Raw genomic sequence first — 16,354 nt, 5'->3', positions numbered from 1 at the left:
AAAAAAAAAAAAAAAAAAAAAAGGGAAGAAAGAAAAGAATTATCAAAAAAATAGTTGAATGTTCAACCCAAAAAAACTAATTTTTTCAAAACCATTGAATTTTCAAATTAAAGATATCGATTTCCATTCAAAAAAGTTCATTTTCAAGAAAATAATTGAATTTTTAACCGGAAAAGAAGATATTTCAACAAAATAATTGAATTTAAACCAAAATAATTGAATGTTTAACTACAAAAAAAACGTATACCCTACAAAACAATTGAATTTTTAAGCAAGTGGTTAATTTTTGTACCTAAAAAAAAACGAGTTTTTAACTAAAATGATAAACAAATTTTAATTTTAAATCAGCAAAATTTTTATCAAATCAAAAACGTAAAATTTATAAAAAACAGATGTATTTTCTGCACAACAGTTGAATTTTCAATCCAAGAATATAAATAAAAAATTTTTAAATATGCATTTTCAACCCAAAAAAGACCATTTTTTCCGCAAAATAGTTGCATTTTCAATCAAAAACTTTATTTTCAGCCCACTAATATAATTTTCGACCAAAAAACATAAATTTTCAACTAATTAATTGATTTTTAAAGCAAAATAATTGAATGTTAATTACAAAAAAATGATTTTTCCAAAACAATTACATTTTCAATTCGAAAAAATTAATTTTCAAACAAAAAGTGCGTTTTTAACCAAATGATTGAATTTTCTACAAAACGGTTGAATAAAAAAATTTCCAAATATGAATTTCCAACCAAAATGATAATTCTTCAACAAAAAAAAGGACTTTTCAATCAAGTATTTCAACTTTGAAGCAAGTAGTTGAATTTTCAACCAATAATTAACTGTTAGTAAAAATAGTTCAATTTTCTTATTGGACTCTATTAATTCAGTTCGCATAAAAGCGAAAAATCGATTTAAAAAAAATGGTAGTTGCCTGAAAAGAGTGAAAAAGAGAGGATTCTTTAAAAAAGGAGACAAGAGGAAAATAGGGGAAAAGTTTGTTTTTGTGGCAGATTCCAAACCAATCTGTTCAGATTATCAGATCTTGAATATCAAGATCGTTCTTGATAACATTGGATTTCATGTTGGTGATAAAGAGGAAAGACAAAATACCTCGCGTTCCAAAGCGTCTCTCTCAGCACGGATCACCGTGGCCTGTCTAATCACTTCCTGTCTTGCTCGCTCTAGGGATCTTCTTGTAATCTCGTTCTCGGCTGCTTGAATTTGCAACTGTCTCAGCGCAGATGCTTGCTCCTGCTCTAGACGATCACGTGCTGCCTTACAGGTGTCTCGGTCCATCCTAACTCTATCAGCCTCATCCTCGAGACGCAAACTTCTTTCCAACTGCATAAAGAGTTCCTCCTCCTTGTCCCGAAGTTCCGACTCGCAACCTTCCAGCCTCTTCTCCAACTTCCGTCTCATCTCTTCCAACTGGTCACGTTCAGCCTGAAAAATTACATTAATTCAAAATCAAAAACTGATCAAAGTCTGGGTTAAAGACCCTAACTTGAACAGGGTGCGTGCAAGATCATTTTCAAAATTCCTTAACTTTTCCCGGACCATTAATGTTCAAAGAGCAGTGGCTTAATCTTGTAACACTTTTAACATAGAATCTTTTATCAACTTATTTCATAAACTTATATAAAAGCAGATCAAGACTTTTTATCCTCACTCGGAAACTCAATATCTCGGAAGTAAGTTTTTTTTAAGGCTGTTCCATTTTGTGGCCAGCGTCATCTTACGATTTTCCAAGGAATCTGTATTGCTGTCAGAGAATAAAAGAAATTCTTAAAGTCTTTTCAGGCTAGATGTAGATATGAATTAAACATTTAATTAAAAACATCTTGAGATTGACAGTGATTTTTCGCTCTCTTAAAAAATTCTGATTTTGTTGGTTATCTAGTTCATCACTATCAACATTCAATTGAAGAATTTTCATTTGCAAATATACAAAATTGAATAAATTGCAATTGTAAATCTTCAAAATTGAACTTTTTACAAAAAAGCATGTGATTCCAAATTGCATCATTATCTATTATACATAGTGAATATAATTTTAGTTCACTATTTTCAATTATAACTTCAAACTTGTAGAACTTTGAATTGTAAGTCTTGAAAATTAAAGAGCTTTTAATTTGGAAAATTTACAACCAAAAATTCTGCAAGTTTTAAGTTTTATAATTAAAAATTCTGGAAATAATTATTAATTTAAAAAGTTCTTTGGCTCGTTTTAAAAATAAGTCTCCATAGCCTTTCTCTGAACTGTTAAGATATTTTTAAAAATCTAGTTTTACCCTAGGGTTGAACTTTGTACAAAAAAGTTGAACATTTCACCAAATATTTGAATTTTGTAGATACAAACATAAAGTTTCAACGAAATATTTAAATTTTCACAGTAAAAAAGTTAACTTCGAACCAAGAACATTCGCATTTTTAACCAAATAGCTGAATACTTGGGCTAATAAGTCGACTATTTTAAAAAGACAGTTAACTTTAAAACTCGGAAATATAAATTTTCATCAGCAAATGTGAATTCAAAATGAATGTAATAGTTGATATAAAAAAATAAGGATAAAAAAATATTTTATTTTTCAATCAAAGAGTTGAGTTCACAAGAAAATAATTAAATTTCCAAGAAAATAGTTGAACTTTTAACCAAATAGTTGAATTTTCAACTATAAAGATGAATCCTTCATAAAAACTGTAATAGATGATATTTCAAGGAAAAAAGATCAAATTTTTACCCAAAGAGATCAATTTAAAAAAATTAAAGACGAATCTACAACAAAGATACATTTTCTATCAAAAAAGACGAATTTCCAACAAAATACATGATACATGAATTTCTAAAAAAAAAATCTTCAACCAAAAATAAAAAAATAAAATGGTCCGTAAATATAAAAAATGATTTAAACAACAAAAAAACGAATTTTGAACCAAAGAGATTAACTTTCCTACCATGAGGACGAATTTCCAACGAATATTTTTCAGTCATGAAAGAAAAAAAGTCCATCAAAATTGTTGAACTTTCAAGCCAAAAAATGTGTTTTATGTAAAAAAAGTTGAATTTTGAAACTCATAAATATGAATTTTCAAAAAAAAAAAAAAAAAAAAAAAAAGCTAATTTTCTGACAAAAAAGACGATTTGTCGAGTTTAGTCGATAGACTAGAAATATAAATTTTCAACCAAAAATGGAAAAGTTAAATTTTCAGTGGAAAAATCAATTTGCCATCCAAAATGTTGAACTTTCAAGAGCAAAGGCAAATTTTCTATGAAGCAGTTGGATTTTCGACCCGGAAATATAAATTTTCAACCAAGAGTTAACTTCCATCCGAACAGTTGTTTTAAAAAACAAAAAATTACATTTCTTTCAAAAAATATTTCAGTAGAATTTTTAGCAACAATATATGAATTGACAACAAAAATTTGATTTTCTACCAAACTAGTTGAAATTTAAAAAAAAATCCCAAACCAAAAAAGAACAGTTGAATTTTCAATTAAATAAAATAAACTAAAGTACAATACAAATAAATGACTAACAAGAACATTATATCAGGATGGCCGCAAAACTACATGTTCAAACTTCCTGAATTTTTCCCTGATGATTATTATTCAAAGACCGCAATTTTAATCTTGTAAAATTTGCAATTCAAATTCAAAAAATTAAAATTTATTATCTTGGTATGTAAATGCATTATATGTTATTTACTTTGCCTCCTATAGAAATTTTTTGACCTTTGCAAGAGTTTTTAAAAATACCTGATTCTTTCCTGGATGTTTGGATGTTCCCTGACCTACAGCAACCCTGTTAAATGAGGCATTTGGTTCGCGACTTTCCATCATGATTTTGCTCTACTTTTCTTAATTAGAATTTTAATTCAAGTGGAAATCTGATAATTCATCAATGAAGTGATAATAAATCATCCGCTCTATTTTTTTGTGAATTTTTCATTAAGTCTGGAGTGAAATTATTAGCCGATAGCGATTAGTCGAATAGCTTCATAATTTAGTCTTACGAGCGGCAAAAAGCAAATCATTGGGTATTACGACCCCACCCTGAAATTTAATATGAATTAACGACCGACTTTCAGGCAGGATCCGCAGGAAGTACAGTGAGACGAAGGCGCGTCAGGAACTCACGGATGTACAATATATTCAAACTATTGGCTGCAATAAGTACTTGTCACCGTTCATGTTAGAGTGTAGACTGATCTTGATCTACAAATCATGTTTCTGAAACGGGAACACTCATTCATTCTCGGATTTATGAAAGAGAAGCAGTGTCCAGCCTCAGGTCATGAATGCAAAAAAAAATTAAAAACAGTTAAAAAACCATCTTCAGGGTGGCCGCAAAACATCATTTTCAAATTACCCTCACATTTCCCTGAATAATTTTTCATTATCTCTGTGACTAATGAGCACTAATTACACTAAATTTCTTTTTATTAAAAAGAATTAAAATAGATTCGATTCATAATACTTCAAAAAAATACAAGTTAAATTCAAATATATCAAATGAATTGAAAATTTCTTTTGATTCCATTGTTTTCAGTCAAATTTGAATTAATTGAAAATGATATTAGGGAGATAAAAAGAATTCAGTAAAATTGAAAACAATTGAAAGATCTGAAAAAATTGTTTAAAATTGAAATTAGTTTAGAAAAATTCAAAAGAATTTCAAAAGCTTTGTTAACAATCCATTCTTTGCAACAAAAAGCTTTAATTCTCTTCAAATCTTTGAAACCCCAAAAAATCCCTCAGTTCTTTTGTAAAAATCCAATTAACACATAATACTTTGTTGAATCCTTAAAATTATTAAGATCCTTAAAAATCACTTAATTTTTTGTAATCTCTTGAAAATGCTTTGGAATATTTTTAAATATCCAACCATATTTCAATTAATTGAAATGCCATTAAATTACTGAAATCAATTTAAAATTCCTTGGAAATTTTAAAAACATTTTTTTAAGATCTTGAAAATTCTGTGGAATTTGTTCAAATTATATAAGATATTTTAAAATCCTTTGAAATCCTTTAAAAATGTTTAAACCTCTAGTAAATTCTTTGAAATTTTGAAAAGTAGCTTAAGACCTTTGAAATACTTTGGGACCACTTCAAATCATTGCAATCTATTAAAAATAGCTTAAGATACTTCAATCCTCTAAAATATTTTGAAATTCCTTGAAATTTTTGTAAACTCTTGAAAGACCCTTGAAATTTTTTAAAGCTTTTGAAAATTCTTTGGATTTAAAAAAAATCACTTAAAACATTTAAAATTCTATGGAATCACTTCAAATTATTGCAATTTATTTAAAATATCTTAAGATATTTAAAATCCTGTAAAATAGTATAAATTCTCATGAAAGTATTACATGAAATCTTACGATATTTCCTAAAATCTTGAAAAATGTATTAAAGTAACTTGAGAGCATTTAAAATCCCTTAAAATAATTGAAACCTTGTAAAATCTTCTGGAAATCCCTTGAAACTTTTTGAAGCATTTCAAAATTCCTCAGAATATTTTTAAATAATTTAAAATCTTTAAAAAATGTTTAAAAGTCTTTTAATTTATTGAAATTTCTTTAAAATTCCACGTAATCTTTGAAAATACCCTAAAATATTTAAAATCTTTTGAAACTTTTTAAAAATCATGAAAATTCCTTGTAATTTTTGAAAATATCTTAAAATCTTTCAAGCATGGAATCTTTCAAAATACTCAAAAATATTGAAAATGCTTTTAAATCCCTTGAAACTTATTAAAGCTCTTCAAAATTCCTCGGAATATTGAAAAATAATCTTGAATCTTAAAAAGTTCTTTGAAAACCCTTCAAAATATTTAAATCTTTCAGGAATCTTTTAAAATAGGGGAGACCACCCTGCAGTAGATAATGATCCTAAAGTAGATAATCATTATTTCAAAATAATAATGAAAGTAAACTAATTAATTGTAATCAATAGTTAAGGCACGATACACGTGTTAATATATTAAAATTAAAATATTAATTATTTTACTTATATTTGTGCTTATAATGCAGGGTCATCTACTGTATTCCGAAATAGGAATATATTCTTGTTAAAAATAGCGGTTAGCCTGTGGATTAACTTATTAAAAGTAAAGTGACTAAAGTGATATTTTAATTTAGAAAGGGACTAAAAGTGACTATGGCAATACTTAAACTGGTTCTTACAAAAATTCCCTGACTTCCGTCATTTTTTTTTCAAATCCCTGACTTTTCCCTGACATTCATATTTTCCGTGGACTTCGGCTACCCTGTATAACTACAAAAGCAAATTATAAACAATCTTAAAAACATCATTCGTCGAAAAAAAGCTTTCGTTCTTGATTTAAGGAGATTGAGTTCAAGATTCTAGAGACTTAAGGACTTTAAAGAATCTAAGTCAGTTTATGGCTTAAGTAGAACAGACAGCCGGGATCTACGAGAACTTTTTTCATGATAGTTGATGAGAGGTACTTAAAATATTTAACGTTTTTTTCATGGAAAGAGTCTGACCAACAACGGAAATAAAGGTTCCAGATCTTGGAATTGTACCAGGAAGCTGCTCCAGTTTCGGGAACTGACAAGATTTGTAATCAGCAAAACGAGAATCCTCGCACCTGTAATCGCGTGTACGCAGCACATTTTTTTTACAATCATTCAACACGTATTTAACAATTTCAACATGATGTACAGACTACAGCAGGGTGGTTCATAATGACTCTTTATACACAGAGGACAGTGACCCTCCCAATTGGGTTCCAAATACAGTGCCTTTTTATATATTTTCAGTATCTCAGTTTTATTATTGAATAAACCCTTGTTTATTTAAAAAATGTAATTGGTTTTAACAATTAGTTATATTCAAAAACATAAATTTAATTTGTTATATTCATGAATTGTTTAAACAATTAATTATTACTTCTTTCCAGTAAAATAAAATTTCATCCGAATATCCCCTACCGGAGGACTGCTATTTAACAAAACTGATTAAATTTAAACGATTCTGTGATTTTATTTCATAAATTACTTTTATTTGATGTTGGACAACAGGAAAAAAAAGTTCCATGCAAATAAACCTATCGGGAACTGTCATTTGAACAAAATGATTAAATTCTTTAAAAATTTAACAAAATTCTAATTTGCTTTTAAACACGCGGTATTTGTATTTTATTTCGTAAATTACTTAAATTTGAAGTCGAACAATGCCACAAAAATGTCATCCAGAAAAAAAACTTCCGATAGTGATATTGGGATAAAACTTGTTTAATTGTTGTCCTACATCAAATAGAAGTAATTTGTGAAATAATATACGAAAACCAAAAGCTTAGAGCAAATTTGAATTTTATAAATTTATCAAATTTTTCTAATTTAATTGACTTGTCTAAATGACAGTCCTCCAATATGGGTATTAGGGTGAAATTTTGTTTGCGATCTCCTGATATCAAATACAAGTAATTTTTTAAAAATAAAATCCGAAAACCGAACGTTTTGGGGAAACGTACAATAACAAAATTATTGCTGACAATTTATTTCAGTAATTTATCAAAATTAATTTATATTTGCGTTTATAAACGTTGCGAACTTCAGTTAAATATTATATGTAATAAAGTAGAAAAGCTCATTTTTAAATCATTATATTCAACTTCGAAGTGCAAATTTAAAAAAGTTAAAAATGCCTGAGCGTGCGTCTAACGAGGGATATGATTTCTCGCTACAGCTGATGAGTGATGTACCATCAACAATCAACACCCGTTAGCGCCATGAAACGTAAATCACACCATTTTTAATTAACCTAACGACAAAGCAATTGACATTAAACTGTAAAATCTTCCTAAACGCTTCCTGAAAACTGTACTTGAAATTACTACAATATTTTCATTTAAAGTTCCATTCTCCAGAATTATAATAATTGCAATAGTCCTTCCATTTACATAAAAATGTCAATATAAAATACTTATCCGATACTCTAGAAAAAAAACACGCGCAAGAAAATATTTTATCTCACACAATTTTTCAATTAAAATACAAAATTAATATTAATATAACATTTTTTGAATTCATAGTATCTATTATCTAAAATAATAGATAAGCAGACAGTATTTTTGATAATTAATAGAAATTGATGTTCAAATATTGTAAATATTCTATTTAATCTAATGATTTTTTATTAACAATGTCAAATTTAGTCGTAAAAAGACTAACATAACAAGAAAATAATTGAAGATTGTAAATTTTCTTTGAAATCTAAATGTTTAAATTAAAAAATGGTTTAAAGTTGTGAATCTTCTTTGAACACAGTTTTTTTTTGTAAAAATAAAAATTTTTGTAGAAAAATTCAAAAATTATCAAAAATTGCTAAGAGATTTTATAATGAATTTTCAAAGAAATTATGACGATTGTTGTTTTAAAATAACCAAGTTCTGTGTATAACGTTAACAAAACCTAAAACTGTTAAACTTTTCTAAATATTGTTCAAACTATAATGATTTTGGTATGAAAATGCAAAAAAATTATAACCTTTTAAAATGTAATGATTTTTGTTTTAAAAAACAATGTCCTGCAAAAAAAGTTCACATAACGGAATACTGTCAAGAATTGCAAGAGAGCCTAAATCTTTGAAAATGTATAAGATAATTTCAGGAGATATATTGCTACGCCAATTGTTCTACAGAATAAATTATAAAACCTAATAGAAGATAGCTTTCTCAAGTTATCTTGAACTTTGAGGAAGTCTTGTAATTGTAAAAAAATATACGAATCAGATTAAATTTTTAGAGAGAAAGTAGTAATCCATAATGCCGAAGAAAGTAAAAAGCATAGCAAGGATTTATTTGTTGTCCAAAAGAATCGAATTTTGTTATAAGCCAAGAAGATCTAATGAATGATCTCTTGTTTAGAACATCACTATTTTCATATAGCTTTTTTTAAATTCAAGGTTTCTCGTTTAATTTAATGCTCCCTTACCATTCACGGTGAGTTTATCGCGTACATTAATGAACTTCGAATTTCGTTCGCTTTCTACTTTGTTGAGAAAAGCCGTGCGTTTCTACGGCCATTATCCTTCGTTTGATATTTTATTGGACTCTCGAGGCATGAAATTTTCGCAATTGCTTTTCGCGATCACGGTAATGTTTAGATTCAAATCTGTTTACTGCGCCTTTATAATACATAAAAATCAAACTGTATGCATTTATTTGCAAATTAGAAGAAAATGTATGTATATATAATGATAAAACGTAGATAAGTATTGATCTAATACAGGGTGGCCGTTCTTTCAAACAAAAAATAGATAATACAATGGTTTTTCTTATTCCCTTAATCGTTTTATCAACATGTGTTTAAACTGAAATAACTTTTTTAGCATTTTGTAAACTGAAATAAACGTTATAAATAAATAACGTTAAGAACAATCTTTATTTACAAATTTTTCGACATCGGTAGTTGTAAAATGAATTTAGTTATTCAAATTTTCTTTACAGATTCTCATGAGCTTTCCATTTTCAATGATGAAATAAAAAATTTTATTTTTTTATAAATTAGTTAAATTTTTAACCAAGAAGATTAATTTTTAACCAAAAGAAAAATATTCACACAAAAAATAGAATTTTTAACGAAAAATGGTATAATTAAATTTTCAGTTCTTAAATTCATTTTTAACAAAAAAACAATCGAATTTTCAACAAAATAGTTTAATCTTCAGCCAGATCAAACTATATTTCAACCAAAAAAGAAACAAAATTTTAATCAAATTAATGAATTTTGAAACAAAAAAGTTCAATATTCATCCTGAAAATATAAATTTTGAAGCCAAAAGGATGAATTCTCTATAAAACAATTGAATTTTTAACCTAAAAATATGATGTTCCAACAAAAAAAGTTAATTTACATGCAAATAGTTAAATTTTGAAGTAAAATTATGAATCTGTGGCAAACAAAATTATTGTTTATATTTAAAGAAAAATTAATTTTCTTTAAAAAAAGACGAATATTCAACTACAAAAAATCAATTTTCAGCCAAAAATTGAATTGTGAAATTTACAATTAAAAAACTTAATTCTCACCTAAAAGAAACGAATATTCAACCAAACAGGTGAATTTTCAACTAAAACTATGAATCTTCAACAATAAAAATGATTTTAAAAAAGTAGCTAAGATTTGAACTAAGTAATTGAATTTACGCTGAAAGAAATTAATTTTTGATACAGTTATATTGCGGGTTAGATCAGCAATCTGTATAGCTGGAATAGTTGATTTAACTTTAACAAATTCGTTAAATCGTGTTAAATGTTCAACAAAGTGATTAAATTTGTAACAAAATAGTGTGACGGGTCTAATTAATATACAAAAATATCTTAATTAGGTCAACAGTTATACAGTTTTAAGGGTATGCGACACTTATCTGATTCCTATTTTACCGATTTTGTTGTTGATCATATCAATTTCACATGAGAAGAGATATCAAACTGAAAGTTTGCGAAAATAAAGAAAAGTGACTAAGAAGCGCTTATTATTTTGTTACTAAATTTTCTTATAATAAAAAAATGTCGGTAAAGCAGGAATCGGATAAATGTTTAAGTTTAAAGGCATTAACGCACAACATTCAAATATGTACGCATAACTTCGTAGACATTTTTTTCTCTCGAAAATCTGAAAAATACGTGTCACCTAAATTTCTCAAAGAAGAACAAAAAAGAAAGAAAAAAAACAAGAAACAATATATTTCCTCCTGAGAGATTCTTTAACTTCAAGTTTTAAAAAAACCTGCCCGTTTTGAAACGGATTCGGCAAGGACAGAAAAAAAAGTATAGACTAACGAAATTGGGAAGGTATCCCTCGAAGTCTCCCTGCGAATGATGAATTTCCAGTGAAGTGAAATTTCGGTTTACCTGGCAAGAGTGCGAAATGGGCCATAAATTATCATAATATAGATATATTAGAAATGAAATTTGTGGGTGGGCACGAGTGGCTAGACTTATTTTAAAATCTAGATTTGCCGATACAAGATATATGAAAAGTAATCGAAGGGTGGATGTAATCAAGTCATTGTTCAATTGTTTCAATTGTTCGAGGAACGGCTAACTATTTTCAGGCCCGACTCCCGATACCTGCCTGCTTGTCTGAGTCACCAGGTTCAAACGTGCTGCAGCAAGTCCTCGAAAGTCGCTGCTATGTAACTTGTACAGGAGTACCTGGCTTTTAAGGAGTACTCGCGGGAACCAGCTTTCCGAACTCTCGGCTTTGACAGCCTCGAGTCCATTGACACTGAACAATGGTGCTGAGACGCCATAATTGTAAACATCTAAATTACTTCCAGCTGGCTATTTCAAAATACTTTCCAGAATCCCCAAGATGACTTTTTCCGAATTTCATTTTATTTCAAAATGTTTCGGCAAAGTCGTTCCAAATAATGAACCTCATTATTCTAATTGATATCGAAAACTGGAAAGGAACATTAGCAGCGTTTCTTTTTTTTTTATTGAAATAACACAAATTTGAATAGACCAACATTTTATGATAAAATCATTAATCCTTTTTAAAAAAATACCAGTAAGAAAATTAAAGAATTAAAAAAATCAATAAACTCAAAATTGATCATTTTTCAATTTTACTATATTTATAGATTTTTCATTCCTCCACAACATCGCACATTTTTTCCGACTATACTTTCAAATAAACTCAATATAGGTGTACCACGTTGGATTCAAAACGAAACGCTTTAAATTTCTCAGATTTAAGTTGAAATATATTGTATTTTTACAAAATAGTTGAATTTTCAACCAAAAAGATTTTCTATTTAAAGACATGAATTTTTAACAAAAGAAAAAAAAACTACAAAAAAAAGACGAATTCTCCACGAAAAATATAATAACTGATATTGCAACTAAAAAAGATTTTAATTTGAAATAAAAAACAGTTAAATTTTACCAATAAAAACGAATTTAAAACAAAATAGTTTATTTTTCAGTTTATAAAATGAATTTAAAAAATATATGTTTTCTTAGCTGAACAGCCAAGTAAAAGAGACGAATATTCAACAAAATATTTGAACTGTTAATCAAATATTTTGAATTTTTGGGACAAAAAAATAAATTTTTCAGAAGACAGTTGAATGCTCAACTTGAAAAAATGCTTTTTTGACAGACAAGTACATTTTTAACAGAGAAAGATGCTTTTTTTACAAAAAAGATGAAAACTCAATCAAAAGGACGAATGTTCAAAAAAATCATTAATTTTTCAATAAAATAGTTTAATTTTCAACCTACAAAGATGAATTTTCAACCATATGGTCAAATTTTCTAACATGAAAGATCAAACTTTAAGTAAATACAGAGAAATTCAAATTATAATTTAGTTCTCCAAGTAGTTTAATTTTCAACCAAAAATAAAATAGTTAACTTTGCAGTTAAAAAAAAATACTGGAATTTATTAGCGAAAACGAGAAAAAGGGGAATTTCCTTAAAAATAAGAAAAAAAGGAATACTCTAAACAGTTTTAAAAAGGGGAAACAGGGGAGACTCTGAAGTCTGTAATTGATTGAAAACAATAACATTTGAATGTTCAAAAATTTAGTCTTGATCAAATCTCAAGTGTTTCCGAAAACTAAATGCTTCAAAATTTTGAATGCATTTTACTACTTTAAAAAGTAACTGCAAATTTCACAAGTAATTATTTTCGCACTAGCCATGAACAAAAAAGATTTTTCCGGTAAATTCATGCCTCGAGTATAAATAGAAAATTACTCAACATTCAACTTTTTGCGATTCGTCTCGCAGTATTGCCTTGTTTCTCAGATAGTTGCGACTTGGTTTCCAGTTCGCATGTCACTCAAGAACCTCCGCGGAATTTTATTCGCGCTCTGAGATCGAGACGTTCTCATTCTTTTATTATAATGTCATCATGAAAATTCCGTGTTGTTGACCTAGCACAACGTGAAGATTTCTGTGCATGCAAATTTCTGCTGATGCTGAATGTTAATTATCGCACGTGTGCTCATTATACATCCAAGCCTTTTTTATAGCTTTTTCGCACAGTCACTGCCAGCGAATCTGCCGAGCGTGAGTGCGCTTATTGTTCAATCCCCTCGTATTCACATGGAAAAAATTTTATCCGCATTTATGAAAAAATTACATCAAAGTTTATATCAAATTGATGGTCTTCTTTAGAAGAAATTTAAACAAGTAGTACAAGATTCACGCAATGACAAGTGAGAAATGTAATGGCAAAATTTAATTAACTTTTTAGCTCGCTTTTTAGGTTTAAGGAGGTTTAAGGAGGTTTAAGGAGAAATTAAAATTTATTCCCGAAATATTGAGAATGTGATCTAAAACAGTTCGCCAAATCAGATTAAATTTTTCAAGCCTTTTGAGATTACAATTTAACAGGTTTTAAAAGTCGGCTGCCGGTATACTATTAATAAACTGTCAATTATTTTGTATGCAATAAATCCAGTTTCAGAAAAATGTTGGTTATATATTTCTGCACTGCCATCATTTAGTGTCGCATTTGAGCGAGAAATATGAGAAAAGAGCAACAACGAGAACCGCTCGTCTTTTTTATTGAAATCTCATCTTATCTCGTCTCATATTAAGCCATTCGCCAATAAACAAGTGTCATCAATATTGTTATGAAATATTGAAGTAGGCACAGGTGGCACCAAAAACATAGTATTCAAAGTAAAATGTGCATTTGAATTAAACTATTTAATTGTTTTATTAATAATTTCAGTTGTTAAATATTATTTTTATTAGTATAATTCTCTTTGTCTTCTATCTCGTCAATCTGTTGTATGCTCATTCTGTAATTCTGCGGCCAAAAAGGCCTTACTTACACTCGACCTTCCTTAATAAAAATTATCATACCAACGTTTAAAAAATATTATCGTCCGACAATATAGTACAAGCGCTATTTGACATTGTTGTCGCCTTTTGTTTTCATTTGACAACCTCAAATAAAATTTACGTCAATGACGTTTCGGCTGATAACTCAGGCGGGGGACATATCGTTTTGCGAGACTGCAGCCACTAGAGATAAGATTTCTATTTAAAAAGTTAAATTTTGTAGAAAACAGTCATTTTTTAATTTTGCACAAGTAACAAAATTCATTTTAAACCAAATAGTAGATTTTTTTACACATAATGCTGAGTTTTCAAGAAAAGGGTAAAATTTGTAATACAAAAAGTTTAAACTTCAACAAAAACCAGATTCTACCAAAAATACGAAATGTCAATCTACCAGTTAAATTTTCGACAACAAAATTACTTTATAACATAAGTGACATGCAAGGGTGAATTTAACCAAGGAGATTCATTTTTTTACCAAAAGATAGATTTTCAACTAAACAGTTGAATTTTTAACTATCAAATATCAACTTTCAACCAACAATTGAGAAGAAAAATATAAAGTTAAAAAAATTAGTTAAATTATCAAACAAGTGATTGAATTTTCAACCAAAATTGATTTATAAATTTAAAACAAACAGTTGTATTTTTAACCAAAAAGGATGAATTTGTATTAAAAAAATTAATTTTGAATAAAAGAGATGAATTTTTATCTAAAATTAATCAATTAATTCAACCATCAGTTGAATTTTCAATAAAAAAAACATTAATTCTAAACGAAAAATGTAATAGTTATTATTTCAACTAAAAAGATTCCAATTTAAATGAAAAGCAGTTCAATTTAAGCACAAATTACGAAATGACGACCAATTAGTTGAATCCTCAACGAAAACGGATAATTTTCAACCAACTGGTTGTATTTTTAAATAAAAAGGATGAACTTTTTTCTGAAATAGTTGAATTTTTAACCCATTAAGACGAGTTAAAAAAAATACAGATGGATTTTCGACGAGAAAAGATCACTTTTTTTAAATTCGAATTTTGAACTAAATAATTAAATTCTTCACTAAATAATACATTTTTTAATCAAATGAGATAAATTATTAACAAAAAATATAATTGTAGACTTTAACCAAAAAGAATTAACACTGACCCAAAAATAGTTCGATTTTCTCATTAGCTTCTATTAATTCATTTCGCATTGAAGCAAAGAACTAAAAGAGGGCAATTTTTTTTAAAACAGGGAAAAAAAGAGGAATTAGAAAAAAAGTCTGAAAATAGTTTGGAAGTTTTGGAGAAAAATGCTGACTGTTGTACAGAAATGAAAGTAGAGAACGAGGACATGCACATACAAGACGTAATAAAACGGATATTGGTATCTGCAATTATATAATTCAATCCAGTTGCACGAGTCTCATGACTCGTTCGGTTCATGATGAACGACCTTTCACTCTTTTCAGGTTCCTTTTCTCTCGCCATCGGATTAATTAGACAAGATATGAAACAATCCCGCGTCTCGTCATACGAAAATGCTCGTCCCGATTTAAATGTTCAAACAGAAAACAGAAAAAAAGACGAAAATCACGAGAAGGCTGAGGCTGTTTGAAGAGCCATAATTAATGAGGCAGTGGACAGCTTATTTATTAGCAACCCACATCCTGTAATTTATTGTTAAGTGGCCGTTGCTCGATTTTGGTGCCGATCAATTAGATGAGCTGATTTTGTTGTTTAAATCATCGGCCTTTTTTATTTTCTGGTATAATTGAGGAAAAGATTGACAGGCGATAAAAACCTGCACATTTTTAAAAGCTATGAACAGAGTGACGGCAAAATTTCGTGTTCAAAATGCCTTCATTTTTCCACGACTAATTTTTCATTTTCTCTGCCCATTGATATTTAGGGACCAACATTCTAATCTCGTAAAATTTTTAATATAAAAGCCTTTATGAACGGAATAAAATCAATTTAAATTTTTAAATTTTTAATTTATTATTCTCAAGTTTGCTAAAACCTAATTTACATTAAAAAAGTGATCTATTTAAATGGAAAAAGGGACTCAAAGTAAATAATTGTGAGTTAATATAGTGACTAATTTTTTTTTTATTTAAAAAAATCACAAAAATGCGATGCAAATTTATAATAATTGCAGGTGAGTTCTAACGAATTCAGGATAAATTCATGAGACCTCAAAACAATTCAAGTTAAGTTTATTTAAGAAGAATGAGAAGAATAATTCGATGAACATGAATAAACTTACTGAATTCAGTAAATCTTCATTTTTTTAATAAAATGGAATTCAAAATATTTTTATTCAATTCTTAAAAATTAAATTGATGTTTAAACAGCTTCAGGATGATTAAAAAAACTAAAGAAAAATGAAAATGATAAATAATAAAAATTCAGGGTGTAGTTTTATGATATTTACTGAAATCGTGACAAATAAGATCAAATACTTTAATAGCTTTTAAAATTAATTAAATCTTTAGAAATATTATAAAATTTTATAATATTATAAA

At 27.9% G+C, this 16,354-nt stretch overlaps 1 protein-coding gene across 3 annotated transcripts in view; it reads right to left on the bottom strand.

Moving 5' to 3' along the window:
* The window catches only part of LOC117176043, a 61,259-nt gene that overhangs the window by 15,508 nt on the left and 29,397 nt on the right, over window positions 1–16,354 (bottom strand). For all 3 annotated transcript variants that reach the window (XM_033366032.1, XM_033366033.1, XM_033366034.1), the window contains exon 3: window positions 1,114–1,446. In XM_033366032.1, the coding sequence (XP_033221923.1) occupies window positions 1,114–1,446 (333 nt within the window). The remainder of the gene's footprint in view (window positions 1–1,113; window positions 1,447–16,354) is intronic.

This window comes from Belonocnema kinseyi, chromosome 7 (assembly GCF_010883055.1).
Source record: "Belonocnema kinseyi isolate 2016_QV_RU_SX_M_011 chromosome 7, B_treatae_v1, whole genome shotgun sequence".
NCBI classification, from domain to species: domain Eukaryota; kingdom Metazoa; phylum Arthropoda; class Insecta; order Hymenoptera; family Cynipidae; genus Belonocnema; species Belonocnema kinseyi.
This window is presented reverse-complemented; position numbering and strand designations above follow the sequence as displayed.